The sequence below is a fragment of the Scyliorhinus torazame genome, chromosome 4 (genome assembly GCF_047496885.1).
Source record: "Scyliorhinus torazame isolate Kashiwa2021f chromosome 4, sScyTor2.1, whole genome shotgun sequence".
Lineage (NCBI taxonomy): Eukaryota > Metazoa > Chordata > Chondrichthyes > Carcharhiniformes > Scyliorhinidae > Scyliorhinus > Scyliorhinus torazame.
The window spans coordinates 279,323,538-279,337,998 of NC_092710.1; the positions used below are offsets into that span (position 1 = coordinate 279,323,538).

Genomic DNA, 14,461 nt, shown 5'->3' on the forward strand with positions numbered 1-14,461 from the left:
AGCAGGCAGTTAGGAAGGCTTTCTTTGCAGAAGATCTGAGCACAAGAGCAAGAATGTCTTACTGCATCTGTACAGAGCCTTGTGAGATCACGCCTGGAGTATAGTTCTGCTCGTCTTATCTAATAAAGAATATACTTGCCATAGAGGGACTGCAGCAAAGGTTCACCAGGCTGATTCCTGGGATGGCAATATTGTCGTACGAGGAGAGATTGGGTCGATTAGGCCTGTATTTGCTGGAATTTAGAAGAATGAGGGGGAATCTAATTGAAATGTATAAAATTCTGACAGGGCTGGACAGATTGAAGATTTGACAAAGAGTCATCGGACTCGAAACGTTAGCTCTTTTCTCTCCCTACAGATGCTGCCAGACATGCTGAGATTTTCCAGCATTTTCTTTTGTTTCAGATTCCAGCATCTGCAGTAATTTGTTTTTATCTGAACAGATTGAATGCAGGGATGTTGTTTCCTCTGGCTGCTGGGGTGCGTCTGGTCACAGTCTCAGAAGAGGGGACTGAGAGGAGTAAAAACTTCTTCGTTCAGAGGGTGGTGCACCTGTGAAATTCTTTACCACAGGAGGTTATGGAGGCCAATTCGCTGAATATACCCAAGAAGTAAATAGATAGATTTCTAGACTCTAAAGGTTTCAAGGGGTATGGCGTTGAGATAAAGGGTCAGCCACGATCATATTGAATGGTGGAGCAGGCGTGAAGGGCCAAATGACTGACACCTGCTCCAGTTTTCTGTATTTCTATGACATTGAAGTTTTTTCTCAGGCAGTTAACCAGGAAGCAAAATCAAAATACACTGATTATCCTTCACTTTTCAGAAAATTTACAGTGAGCAAAACAAAGATTGGGGTATAACATTTTTTAAAATTAATTTTTTTTTCCAATTAAGGAGCAATTTAACGTGTCCAGTCCACATCTTTGGGTTTAGAGGTGAGATCGGGAAGAATGTGCAAACTCCACGCGGACAGAGACTCGGGGCCGGGATCGAACCCGGATCCTCGGCGCCATAAGGGGCACAACATAACATAACATATTAGAAGCTGAAATAAACTGTAGAAAAACAGTTTTTATTATATTAAACAATGGATTTATAAAATCAAATTTTTAAAATATAATATTACACAAAAAATATATTTCCAGGGCCAGAAAAGCTGGTCAGCAGTAGCTTAGGTTTTAACTATTAAAAATATAGTTAACACTTCACTAACAAGGTGTAACTTTTCTAGGAATTGTTAAACAATGGTAGGACAGCATAAAATAGGAGGTTTTTTCCAATTTAGTGATTTCAAAAAGAATTTGCCGTCTATATGAACTTCACAACATCTGGAGGAGTGGGATATTACTAACAGCAACTTCTGGATTCCTCATTTAACTATGCACGTATATATGCCAGAAGTTGCAGACTGACCAGGAATGCTGACAGTTTCTCCATCATTACAAAGTCCAGTTATGGACCCTTCTGTTTAATTTTCAACCCGAGGCCACTGCTCTTGATTCTCAGCCAGTGGGAACAGTGTGTTTTAGTTTTTCTTCTTTCCTCTTCTCGGGCAGCACCCTAGTGAATTTGTGATGTACCCTCTCTGAAACTTCAATATTCATTCTACTGTTTGGAGACCAGAACTGTACATGGTACTCTTACTGAGGTCTTCAGTTTTTTCAAAACATTCCTCACTGCCTCTTGGCTTTAATATTCTATGCTCTCAATTATTAATCTTGGATGCTGTATATAATATTCGGTGAACCTGTACCCCTAAATCCCTCTTCTATTCCATGCTTATTTCTATTCAGAGTATCAATGTTGGTGATTTTTATTAATCAAATTGCATCAGCTAATACTTATTGGTACTGCAATTAAAAATAAATAAATCATTTTTTCGGAATGTGGGCTTCACAGGCTAGGCCGGCATTTAGAACACAGAACATAGAACAGTACAGCACAGTACAGGCCCTTCAGTCCACGATGTTGTGCCAACCATTTATCCTAATCTAAGATCAACCTAACCTACACCCCTTCAATTTACTGCTGTCCATGTGCCTGTCTAAGTGTCGCTTAAATGTCCCTAATGACTCTGATTCCACCACCTCTGCTGGCAGTGCATTCCACACACCCACCACTCTCTGTAAAGAACCTACCTTTGACATCTCCCCTATACCTTCCTCCAATCACCTTAAAATTATGTCCCCTCGTCACAGCCATTTCCACCCTGGGGAAAAGTCACTGGCTATCCACTCTATCCATGCCTCTCATCACCTTGTACACCTCTATCAAGTCACCTCTCTGCCATCTTCGCTCCAGTGAGAAAAGCCCTAGCTCCCTCAACCTTTCTTCATAAGACATGCCCTCCAATCCAGGCAGCATCCTGGTAAATCTCTGTACCCTCTCCAAAGCATCCACATCCTTCCTATAATGAGGCAACCAGAACTGGACACAATATTCCAAGTGTGGTCTAACTAGAGTTTTATAAAACTGCAGCAAAACCTCGTGGCTCTTAAACTCAATCCCCCTGTTAATGAAAGCCAACACACCATATGCCTCCTTAACAACCCTATCAACCTGGGTGGCAACTTTGAGGGAGCTATGTATGTGGACCCCAAGATCCCTCTGTTCCTTCACACTTCCAAGAATCCTGCCTTTAACCCTGTATTCAGCATTCAAATTCGACCTCAATGAGTCACTTCACATTTATCAAGGTTGAACTCCATCTGTCACTTCTCAGCCCAGCTCTGCATCCTGTCAATGTCCTGCTGTAACCTGCAACAACCCTCAACACTATCTACAACTCCCCCAACCTTCGTGTCATCGGCAAACTTCCTGACCCGGCCTTCCACTTCTTCATCCAAGTCATTTACAAAAACCACAAAGGGCATGAGGTTCCAGAACAGATCCTTACGAGACACCACTGGTCACCGACCTCCAGGCGGAATACTTTCCATCCACCACCACTCGCTGTCTTCTTTCGGCCAGCCAATTCTGTATCCAGACAGCCAAATTTCCCTGTATCCCATGCCCCCTAACTTTCTGAATGAGCCTACCATTGGGAACCTTATCAAATGCCTTACTGAAATCCATATACACCACATCCACTGCCCGACCTTCATCAATGTGTCTCGTCATATCCTCAAAGAATTCAATGAGGCTTGTGAGGCATATCCTGCCCCTCACAAAGCCATGCTGACTATGTTTTTCTACATAATCCTAAATCCTATCTCTCAGAATCCTTTCCAATATTTTGCTCAGCACAAACGTAAGACTGACTGGTCTGTAATTCCCAAGGATTTCCCCATTCCCTTTCTTGAACAGGGGAACATCGCCTCCCTCCAATCACCCGGTACTACTCCAGTGGAGAGTGAGGATGCAAAGATCATCGCCAATGGCGCAGCAATCTCCTCCCTCACTTCCCGTAGTAACCTTGGGTATATCCCGTCAGGCCCAGGGGACTTATCTATCCTGATGCTTTTCAAAATTTCCAGCATATCCTCATTCTTAATGTCAACCTGTTTGAGTCTATTAACCTGGTTCACACTGTTCTCATTAGCAACAAGGTCCCTCTCTGCAGTGAATATTGAAGCAAATAATTCATTTAGGGCCTCCCCCATCTCCTCAGACTCTAGGCACAAGTTCCCTCCACTATCCCTGATCGGCCCTACTCTCACTCTGATCATCCTCTTATTTCTCTCAGAAGTGTAGAACGCCTTGGAATTTATCCTAATCCTTCCCACCAGGGCTTTTGCATGTCCCCTTCCAGCTCTCCTCAGTCCATTTTTGAATTCCTTCCTGGCTACCTTGTAATCCTCAGGAGCTGAGTCAGATACTTGATTCCTCAACCTTACGTAAGCTTCCTTCATCCTCTTGACTAGAAGCTCCACTTCTCTTATCATCCAAGGCTCCTTCACCTTACCATTCCTTCCTCGTCTCAGTCTGACAAAACTATCCAACAAGTTCTCCTTAAACAATCCCCACGTTACTGTTGTGCATTTCCCCAAGAACAATTGTTCTCACTTTATGCTCCTCAGCTCCTGTCTGATAGCAGTATAATTTCCCCTCCCCCAATTAAATACCTTCTCATACTGTGTGTTCCTATCCCTCTCCATGACTATGGTAACGGTCAAGGAGTTGTGATCACTGTCACCAAAATGCTCTCCCACCGAGACATCTGACACCTGGCCTGGTTCGATGCCGACCACCTAGTCCAATATGCCGCCTCCCCCCCCCCCCCCCCCCCACCGGCCCCCTCTCCCCTAGTCGGCCTACCTACATATTGAGTCAGGAATCCTTCCTGTACACACCTGACAAAATCTGCTCCATCCAAACCATTTGCACTAAGGAGGTTCCAGTCAATATTAGGGAAGTTGAAGTCACCCATGACAACAACTCTGATATTTCGGCACTTTTCCAAGATCTGTAGCCCAATCTGTTCCCCTGTCTCTCTGCTGCTATTGGGGGGTCTATAGAAAGCTCCCAATAAAGTGACTGCTCCTTTCTTGTTTCTGACTTCCACCCATACTGACTCAGTAGACAACCCCTCCTCAACTACCTCCTTTTCTGCAGCTGTGGTGCACTTCCTAATTAACAGTGGCACTCCTCCTCCTCTTTTACCTCCCTCCCTATTCTTCATAAAACATCTAAACCCCAGAACATCTAACAACCATTCCTGCCCCTGTGAAATCCATGTCTCCGTAATGGCCACAGCATCGTAGTTCCAAGTACTGATCCATGCTTTAAGTTCATCTCCCTTATTTCTGACACTCCTTGCATTGAAACAGACACACTTTCGCCCCCACAACCCAAAAGATGTGCAGGGTAGGTGGATTGGCCACGCTAAATTGTCCCTCAATTGGAAAAAAATAATTGGATACTCTAAATTTATATACAAAAAGCTGCACTCATCCAGGCATGTGGGAAGTATTCCATCACACTCCTGACTTGTGCCTTGTAGGTGGTGGACAGGCTTTCGGAAGTAAGGAGGTGAGTTACTCGCCACAGGATTCCTAGCCTCTGACCTGTTCTGATAGCTACACTATTTATATGGCTAGTCCAGTTCAGTTTCTGGCCAATGATAACCCCAGAATGTTGATTGTGGGGGATTCAGTGATGGTAATGCGATTGAATGTAATGGGGTGATGGTTCGATTCTTATTGGAGATGGTCATTGCCTGGCACTTGAGTGGCATGAATGTTTTTTGCCACTTGTCAGCCCAAGCCTGGATATTGTCCAGGTCTTGCTGCATTTGCACTTAGACTGCTTATGTGTCAGAGAAGTCATGATTGGTGTTAAACATTGTGCAGTCAGCAGCAAACATCCCCACGTTTGACCTTCTATTGCAAGGAAGGTACTTGATGAACCATGCTGAAGATGGTTGGGCCTAGGACCCTGAGGAACGCCTGCAGTGCTGTCCCGGGACTGAGATGACTCACCTCCAACGACAACAGCCATCTTCCTTTGTGATAGGTGTGATTCCAACCAGTGGAGAGTTTCCCCCCGATTTCTATTGACTTCAGTTTTGCTAAGGCTCCTTGATACCATACACAATGTTAATGGCAGTCACTCTCACCTCACCTCTGGAGTTCAGCTCTTTTGTCCATGTTTTTTCCCCATGAATTTAGTGTACCCAATTTTTTTTCCAATTAAGGGGCAATTTAGCGTGTTCAATCCACCTACCTTACACACCTTTGGGTTGTGGGGGCGAAACGCACGCAAACGTTTGTCCATGTTTGAACCAAGGCTGTAATGAGGTCAGGAGTTTAGTGACCATGGCAGAACCTAAACTGAGTGTCAGTGAGCAGGTTATTGTTAAGTAAGTGCCGTTTCACAGAATCACAGAAAATACAGTGCAGAAGAGGTTTCAGCCATCAAATCTGCACCGACCCATGAAAAACACCTGACCTGCCTACCTAATCTCATTTGCCAGCACTTGGTCATAGCCTTGAATGTTATGACGTGCCAGGTGCTCACCCCAGTACTTTTTAAAGGATGTGAGGCAACCTGCTTCTGCCACCCTACAGGCAGTGCATTCCAGACAGTCTCCACCCTCTGGGTAAAAAAGCTTTTCCTCACACCTCCCCTAAACCTTCCGCCCCTCACCTTGAACTTGTGTCCCCTCGTGACTGACCCTTCAAATAAGAGAAAAGGCTGCTCCATATCCACCCTGTCCATGCTCCTCATAATCTTGTATACCTCAATCGGGTCGTCCTTCAGTCTTCCCTGCTCCAATGAAAACAACTCGAGCCTATCCAAGCTGTCTTCATAACTTAAATGTTCCAGCCCAGGCAACATTCTGGTGAATCTCTGCATCCTCTCCAGTGCAATCACATCCTTCTTATAATATGGCGACTAGAATTGCACATGGTATTCCAGCTGTGGCCTCACCAAAGTTCTATACAACTCCAGCATGACCACCTTTTGTATTCTATGCCTCGATTGATAAAGGCAAGTGTCCTATATTCACAGCCTTTTTCACAACCCTATTAACCTACCCTCCCGCCTTCAGAGATCTATGGACAAACACGCCTTTGTTCTTCGGAACTTCCCAGTATCATGGCGTTCATTGAATACAACCTTGTCAAATTTTACCTTCCAAAGTGTATCACCTCACACTTTTCAGGGTTAAATTCTACCTGCCACTTATCTGCCCATTTGACCATCCCGTCTATATTTTCCAATAACCCAAGGCACTCAACCTCACCCTTAACCACCCGGACAATCGTTGTGTCATCCACAAACTTACTGATCCTACCCCCAACATAGTCATCTATGTCATTTATATAAATGATGAATGATAGGGTACCCTGCACAGATTCCGACAGACACTGGCTTCCGGTCACTAAAGCAGCCGTCCATCATCACCCTCTGTCTCCTACAACAAAGCCAATTTTTAATCCAATTGGTAGCGCTTTGATGCCACGAGGCAGCACTTTTCCCCCTATATTATCAATATCATTTTACAGTTTTCTTTGGTCTTGAAAAGAAATTGTATTTCCTATTTAGGTGTCACCTGTATATAGATTCCCTTATTTTATCTCACCTTCCACCACTACTGAAGCAGACAAGGCTGGAGTTTATCCTGCAGCATTGTTTTGCCTTACTACAAATGTAATCACATTTTGGATTTAATTTTAAACAAGTTGCAAGAATGTTTCTCTCAAATCTTGAATTCCTTTCAGAAGTTGGTGTCGGAGGAAATTCCAGAAGTTTCATTCCAATAATTTATTGTCATTATTTGATTTTTGGTTGATGTTTGTGCTTTAGTTGAAACTGGATCGTATATTAAAAAGTATTGCCTGTACAAATTGTGGTCTTCGAGTGAAAAATATAATCTCAGTAAGTTTATAGTTGCCTGTAGAATGCTAACATTATTCCACCTTCCTGTGTTAAATATAACAATTTTTCATCCAACCTTCTCTGACCCCACACTGTTTTTTGTTCTGATCATTTTGTGCACATATTCCAGTCTGTTTCAGATGAATCTGTTGATTTGGTAAATTCCCCAAAATCTGGTGGCCCGAGTTCACTGGGACAGCATCCTCAGAAGGAAATCAAAAGAGATGCTAAGCCATGGTGGATTAATGACGATGATTCTGATGAAGAACGTAAGTGGCTGTTTTGTTTCTGTACAGCCAAAGCATGGCATCTGTTCCATGGCATTGGCCACAGAATTGCAACGTGGAAGACTCTAAAGTGTTTTATTTTAGCACCAAAAAGGCATCACTCTGTATATGTTCCACATTTTACTTTAAGTTTCTTACTTCATGGTTCACTCTGTAAGCTTTCGGCTCAGGAGTCACAGATTTTCCAGAATGAGGTTGAGGTCTTAGGTGGTTTAAAAGCGATAAAGCTTCAGTCTTAAGTAGTTCATTAAGAACAACAGTTAAAAGTATAATGCAAAAGCTAAAACAGACAGGAAAAGACATGACCCCTGGTTGAATAGGGTGACTTACTGGTCTCGGAGGGTGAACGGATGGATGAAGCAAGTTTCTGCCGCTGGGGGCGGTCGTTTCTTGTCTGTTCTGTTCTCTTTTATTTTTGTTCTCAATCGAACTGAGGTGCTAGGAAGCCCCCCCCCCCCAGACTTGCTTCAGCTGAAGAAGGCTGGAGCCAACACCGGTGAACATCCAGTGATTTATCTTAATTCTAAGGCTGCTTCTTTACCATATGTCAATCACTTGTTTGAGTCTTTTGGTTATTGGCCTTTTCCACAGGTACCCAAGGTGTAATATTTTCCAAGTCCCATTTGCTAAGGTCATCTTTAAGCTTATCTCAGGCTGGGTGCCATTTGTTACTTCCTGCTAGACACTTGTGTAGAAAAGAGGGCACACAAGGTACCACAAGATTCCCTGAGAACACCATTTTCCTTTGCTACTATCTTTATTTTACCTCAGCTGGGAAAATGTTCCAGAGAGAGAAGAAAAACAGCCTTCTGCCAGGTTGTGCCAATTCTATAAGAATTCTATAATATTCTGAAAAGTATATTTTCCTATTTCATTTAAACTGAAACTGTCAAAGTTTGTTCTTTCTGTTTTCCTATTGCTTATACTTAATTTACTTTTCTCTGTTTTCTTTTGTAACACCTGTACTTCCTGGCACGCTTCTTACCATCTCCATCCAAGATACCCCACTGAGGAGGTTTTCCAAACTGAAAAGACAGCCAGCAGTAGTTGGTACTGGCATTGAAACAACAAAGAAAGAAATTGTCGAAGAGAGTTTTGGAAATGCACTGTCTCAAAGTCCAGGTTCCCAGGAGTGTATTTGTTCTTCATAACCTGAGAGTATACTGTAAAGTATAGGTTCTCATCTCAGTGACTAAACTGTACTTGTCCAGAAACATAAAAGCCTTTTACAATGTATAGAAATTTAAGGTTTTTTGAGATAGCAAGAAAGATGTATCTTGCATTTATGTCGCACCATTCACTGCCTCGGGTTGTCCCATAGCTCTTAGCAGGCAATGAATTACTAATGGACAGTAAAATTCATGCATGAATGTTTTCAGATGTGGAGAAAACCACGTGGACCCCCACACTGCTGCTCCAATTCCAGGGCCCGAGGACCCAAGTCTACCATGCGCGTACCTCAAAGTGAAGATTGCCCATTGGGGTTCCTTTCTACCAAGACGGATGAAGTGAGCCAGGAAAATTCCCGACTCCGGCTAACCATATGTAGTGAAAATCCAAATTTCTGCTTTTATTTTGGATTCCAGCATCCATTTTGGTTTCGTTTTCAATAGTTGCAAACAATAAAATTTCGAGGAGGAGTGGCCACTTGGCCTATCAAGCCTGCTCCGCAGTTTCTTGAGATCATGGCTTGTCGGATTGTGGCCTCCAACTCAGCCTTAAAAATATTCGATGACCCTCCTTGTACTCCTCACTGGGGATAAGAATTTCACAGATCAGCGACCCTCTGGGAGGAAAATATTTTCCTCATTTCTATCCTTATTTTTAAACTTGTCCCCTAGTTCCAGCCTCTCCCACAAAGGGTAAGCAATCTTTCAGCACCTACCCCATCAAGTCCCCTCAGGACCTTACATGCTTCAATTAGATCAGCTCTCAATCTTCTAAACTCCAGTGGCTGCAGGCTCTGACAGCCAAACCTTGTTTTGTAAAATTAACTCCCATTCCAGGTATCAGTCAACTGAACTAATGCATTTGTATCCTTCCCCATTTAAGGAGATCAAAACTGTGTACAATACCCCAGAGGCAGCTTCATTAATGTCCTATACAATTGTGGCAAAGCATTCTGACTTTAATATTCCATTTCCCCTTGCAATAAATGACATTGGTCATTTGTCTTACTTATCACTTGCTGTACCTGACTACTAACATTTGTGATTCATGTACCAGATGCCTCACCGAGGATTGGTTAGCTCAGTTGGCTGGATGGTTGGTTCATGATGCAGAACACTAACAGCGTGGGTTCAGTTTCTGTGCCAGCTGAGGTTATTCATGAAGACCCCACCTTCTCAACCTTGCCCCTCACCTGAGGTGTAGTTGCCATCAGGTTAAATGACCAGCAGCTCTTAAAGGGGAGAGAGTAGTCTATGGTCCTCTGGGACTGTGGTGACATTTAAGTTTATATGCCTCTGTACCATAGAGTTTTACAATCATTCTCCACTTAAATAATACAGTGCTTTTCTATTCTTTCTGCCAAAATGGATACGTTCACATTTTACCACATCATACTCCACCTGCCAATTCTTTGTCTACTCCTTTAATCTATCTATATCTCTTTGTAGTTGATTACCAAGGGATTTGGAGTAAATGTGGAACAAACCCTCAATTAGCGCACTCCTCAACCATCAAAACTCAAGGGAAACAAGTCAGGTTTATGCAGTCATTGCTTCCAATTTATCTCTGTTCCAATATCACTCTAGTTCAGTGAATCTGTGTTATCACCCCCATTAAGGGCAATATTTCTTTCCTTAGCTATTAAACACTGAATGCAGTATTATAGATGGAGTCTTCCGAGGGCTCTGGATATCAGAAGTATTATTTCTCACTTTCATATTCGAACACCCTTGAGGGAAACGCTAGCGATATACTTGTTTTGTTAGCCTATCTGAATGCTTTTGGTACCTAGTAGGGCGATTCTTCGGGAGGGTTTCATAGATTATCATAGAATTTACAGTGCAGAAGGAGGCCATTCGGCCCATCGAGTCTGCAACGGCTCTTGGAAAGAGCACCCTACCCAAGGTCAACACCTCCACCCTATCCCCATAACCCAATAACCCCACCCAACACTAAGGGCAATTTTGGACACTAAGGGCAATTTTAGCATGGCCAATCCACCTAACCTGCACATCTTTGGACTGTGGGAGGAAACCGGAGCACCCGGAGGAAACCCACGCACACACGGGGAGGCTGTGCAGACTCCGCACAGACAGTGACCCAAGCCGGAATTGAACCAGGGACCCTGGAGCTGTGAAGCGATTGTGCTATCCACAATGCTACCGTGCTGCCCTGACTTGATGGGCCGAATGGTCCATCATTCGGCCCATCAAGTCGGTGCAGACTTGATGGGCCGAATGGCCTCCTTCTGCACTGTAGGGATTTTATGTTTGATTCTGTGGACTGAAATTAAGTGATTTTTGTATGTGGACATGCAAACCATTTTGCTTCTCCACAGGTTCTAGTCTCTTTAAAAAATTGCTCTATGACTTAGGTAATGTCTTGCAACACCAGGTTAAAGTCCAACAGGTTTGTTTGGACAACTAGCTTTCAGAGCGCAGCTCCTTCATCTGGTGAGCGTTCACACACCCGATGAAGGAGCTGTGTTCCGAAAGCTAGTGATTCCAAACAAACCTGTTAGACTTTAACCTGGTATTGTAAGACTTCTTACTGTGCCCACCCCAGTCCAAAGCTGCCATCTCCACATCATAGGTAATGTCTGAAATGTTCATATATTGAAGAAATATGCCCAATTAACACTAAACCTAATTTGTTCTTACTTTTTCTTGTTAAAATGCCAGACGTGCTTGGAACCAATAGGAGTTTTCTCAAATCTCAGAGGTTCTCACACTCCATTGCAGAGATTGAAGAAGAGAAGGAAGAGAAGATGATTCAGGGAAGCGAGAGAATGTCAGAATCTATCAGCCGAGACAGTTTGGAACCAAATGGTATGAAATAGTTTATTAATTTTTTATAAAGAATTGAAATGAGAGAAAAATAGGAGACACTCTGTTAACTTAATTCTGCAGTCCTGGTATATCGCTTAATACTTACATATTGTAATGAAATGTATCTGATTAATTGCATCATTTAAATGAATGGGAACTTAATATACCTACATTAAACTCCAGAGGAAAAAAAGTTGAGGAATGGTGCTCCATTACCTTCAATGATGAGAGAAGGTTTATTTTCAATTTAATAAACTCCTGAATTACTATTTTAAAAGCTTAGATTTGGCAATTTCAAATGGAAATTGTAAGCATTATATGTATATTATACTGACATTTTGTTTTGCTGTGAAGCAATTTCTGCCCTGTAGTGATAAAAGAAGCAGCAATTAAATGAAGTGTTGTCCTTTGCTGACTTAATCACGATTTTTAATTAGTTTGCATTCTATTGTCTGTGATTTGCAAGTGGAATAAATGTTCAGTATAATCCACATTATAAAGTATTGTTCAAAGCTAACAGGAGTGCTTTTATTCATTTTTAGACTCTATCATGGCATCAGGACCTCGGCAAAGTACTCCAGGAGTTGGACTGGATACGCTTGAAGAAGAAGAGGAGAAAGAAAAGTTCTTTGCTAACCTTGAGAAGGGAGCTTCCTCCACTATTGACTATTCTAGGTTAAACAAAGAACTTGAATCCACAGATTCGACACCTCTGACTACTTTGAATCGGTAACTAATTATCTAGGAGAATTGCAATAATTCTTCTAAAATTCAGTCTTTAGTGTGTTAACCCCAGAAGTGTTCTTTCTTTATTTGAAAGGAGATCGCCGGAGTCTGAATTTATCCCATATAAAGGATATGTTTGCAGATGTGACATGTATCAGATTTGGCGGATTTTACTGTTTAAAAATGCTTTCCCTTGTTGCACGGTATTAGCAGCCCAGGCTCTTTCTTTTCCCCCTGTAAGACTAAAATCATCTGATTATCCAGTAAATCCAATTGCAGAATTTTACTCGTATAACTTGAGAGAAATTCAGAGATCACTTCACCTGGTGGCAGCACATTTCAATAATTCAGGCAGCTACTGATCACAATGTCTCAGCTATTATGTTTTGATAATTGTGAGCAGTCTAAATTTCTGAAACGCACTGCTGGAGGGTTGAGGGAGGTGGGGGGAGGATTCATGTTCAGAATTGTAAAATTACTTTTTTAATTTCTCTGAATACTAACTTCAGTTTCAAGAATTCTGTTGTACTGAAGTAAGTTTCTTGCAAAAGATTGACTGTGTTAATACAGGAACTGGGAATGTTTTAAATCTGGCCTTTGTGGTCTGTTTGTATGTATGTCTGATTGTATCCTGGACATGTTAAGATGCAAACGATGAGCCATTGCGCGAACGTCAGGACTCTCTCACTATGCTTTAGTTCAACAAAAATAATTAAATACTTACTTGCTTTTTAAAGAATATTTTTATTAAGGCATTTGTATAAACAGTAAATAAAACAAGAGCAAGCACAAACAGGAACATCATAATAAATAACGAGCTGACCAACACCCCAATCCCCTGCCATTCCCTTCCTTCAGTCCTGCCATCCCCATTTTAACCCCCCCCCCCCCTCAAATATCACCACGTCTGGACTCTGGACCGCATTCACCCTCAGCATTTCGGACATTACGTCCACTGACCCCTGCCAGAACCCCTTGAGTTCTGGATATGTCCAGAACATGTGAACATGGTTCACGGACCTCCCCCCGCACCGCCTACACCTATCCTCTACCCCCTCGAAAAACCTACTCATCCTAACCACTGTCATGTGCGCCCCATCAACTACCTTAAAGTGGAAAAGGCTGAGCCTCGTACACAACAAGGATGCATTCACCCTCCTCAGGGCCTCGTCCCACATCCCGACCTCCACCCCCCCCCCCCTTCCCATTTACGTTCTACTTCCCCTATTGGGGCTTCCTCCCAGTCCATTAGCTCCTTATAAATCTCAGTCACCTTACCGTCACCCGCTCCTTCCCCCAATAGCCCCATATCCTGTAATCCCAAGGGCGGCAAACCGGGAAAGGACGACACCTGCTTCCTCACAAAGTCGCAAACCTGTAAGTATCTAAACCTGTTCCCGCTGGGCAGCTCATATTCCTCCTCCAGGTCCTCTAATCTTGCAAAGCTGCCCCCACAAACAGGTCCCCAAAATGCACGATCCCTGCCTGTCGCCACCCCAGTAATAAATCATTACGTTTGGCAAGGCCAGCCCACCCCCCTTGCCCCCACTCCAACAACACCTTCTTTACCTGTGGGATTTTCCCTACCCATACAAACCCCCAAATCAAACGCTGACTTTCTTAAAAAATGATTTTGGGACGGAGAGTGGGAGGTTCTGAAAGACAAACAAAAGCCTCCTCAGCACTGTCATTTTCACTGCCTGCACCCCACCCCCATGACAATGGCAGCACATTCCACCTCTTAAAATCCCCCTTCATCTGTTCCACCAGCCGAGCCAGATTCAGCTATGCAACTGTGTCCATCCCCATGCCACCTGGATGCCCAAGTACCTGGAGCTCCCCCCACCACCTTGAATGGCAACTCTCCCACCTCCTCTCCTGCCCCCTGGTTTCGATCGGGAACACCTGACTCTTTCCCATATTTAGCTTGTATCCGGAAAACCAGCCAAACTCCTCCAGGATACCCGATTCCCCAGTGGGTTCGAAAAGCAACAGGTCGTCTCATACAGCGAGAGTCTCTGCTCGACCCCTCACGCCCGCACAACCGCTCTCCAACTCCTCGGCGCTCTAACCACCATTGCCAGTGGCTCTATTGCCAAGGCAAAAAGCAACGGGGAGAGTGGG

The 14,461-nt window shown here is 43.4% G+C and overlaps 1 protein-coding gene across 1 annotated transcript in view; it reads left to right on the forward strand.

Moving 5' to 3' along the window:
- Positions 1–14,461, forward strand: part of cep162 (centrosomal protein 162) — a 211,735-nt gene that overhangs the window by 11,963 nt on the left and 185,311 nt on the right. The window contains exons 3-6 of the mRNA XM_072499835.1: positions 7,457–7,595; positions 8,613–8,735; positions 11,465–11,611; positions 12,154–12,340. Of these exons, the coding sequence (XP_072355936.1) occupies positions 7,457–7,595; positions 8,613–8,735; positions 11,465–11,611; positions 12,154–12,340 (596 nt within the window). The remainder of the gene's footprint in view (positions 1–7,456; positions 7,596–8,612; positions 8,736–11,464; positions 11,612–12,153; positions 12,341–14,461) is intronic.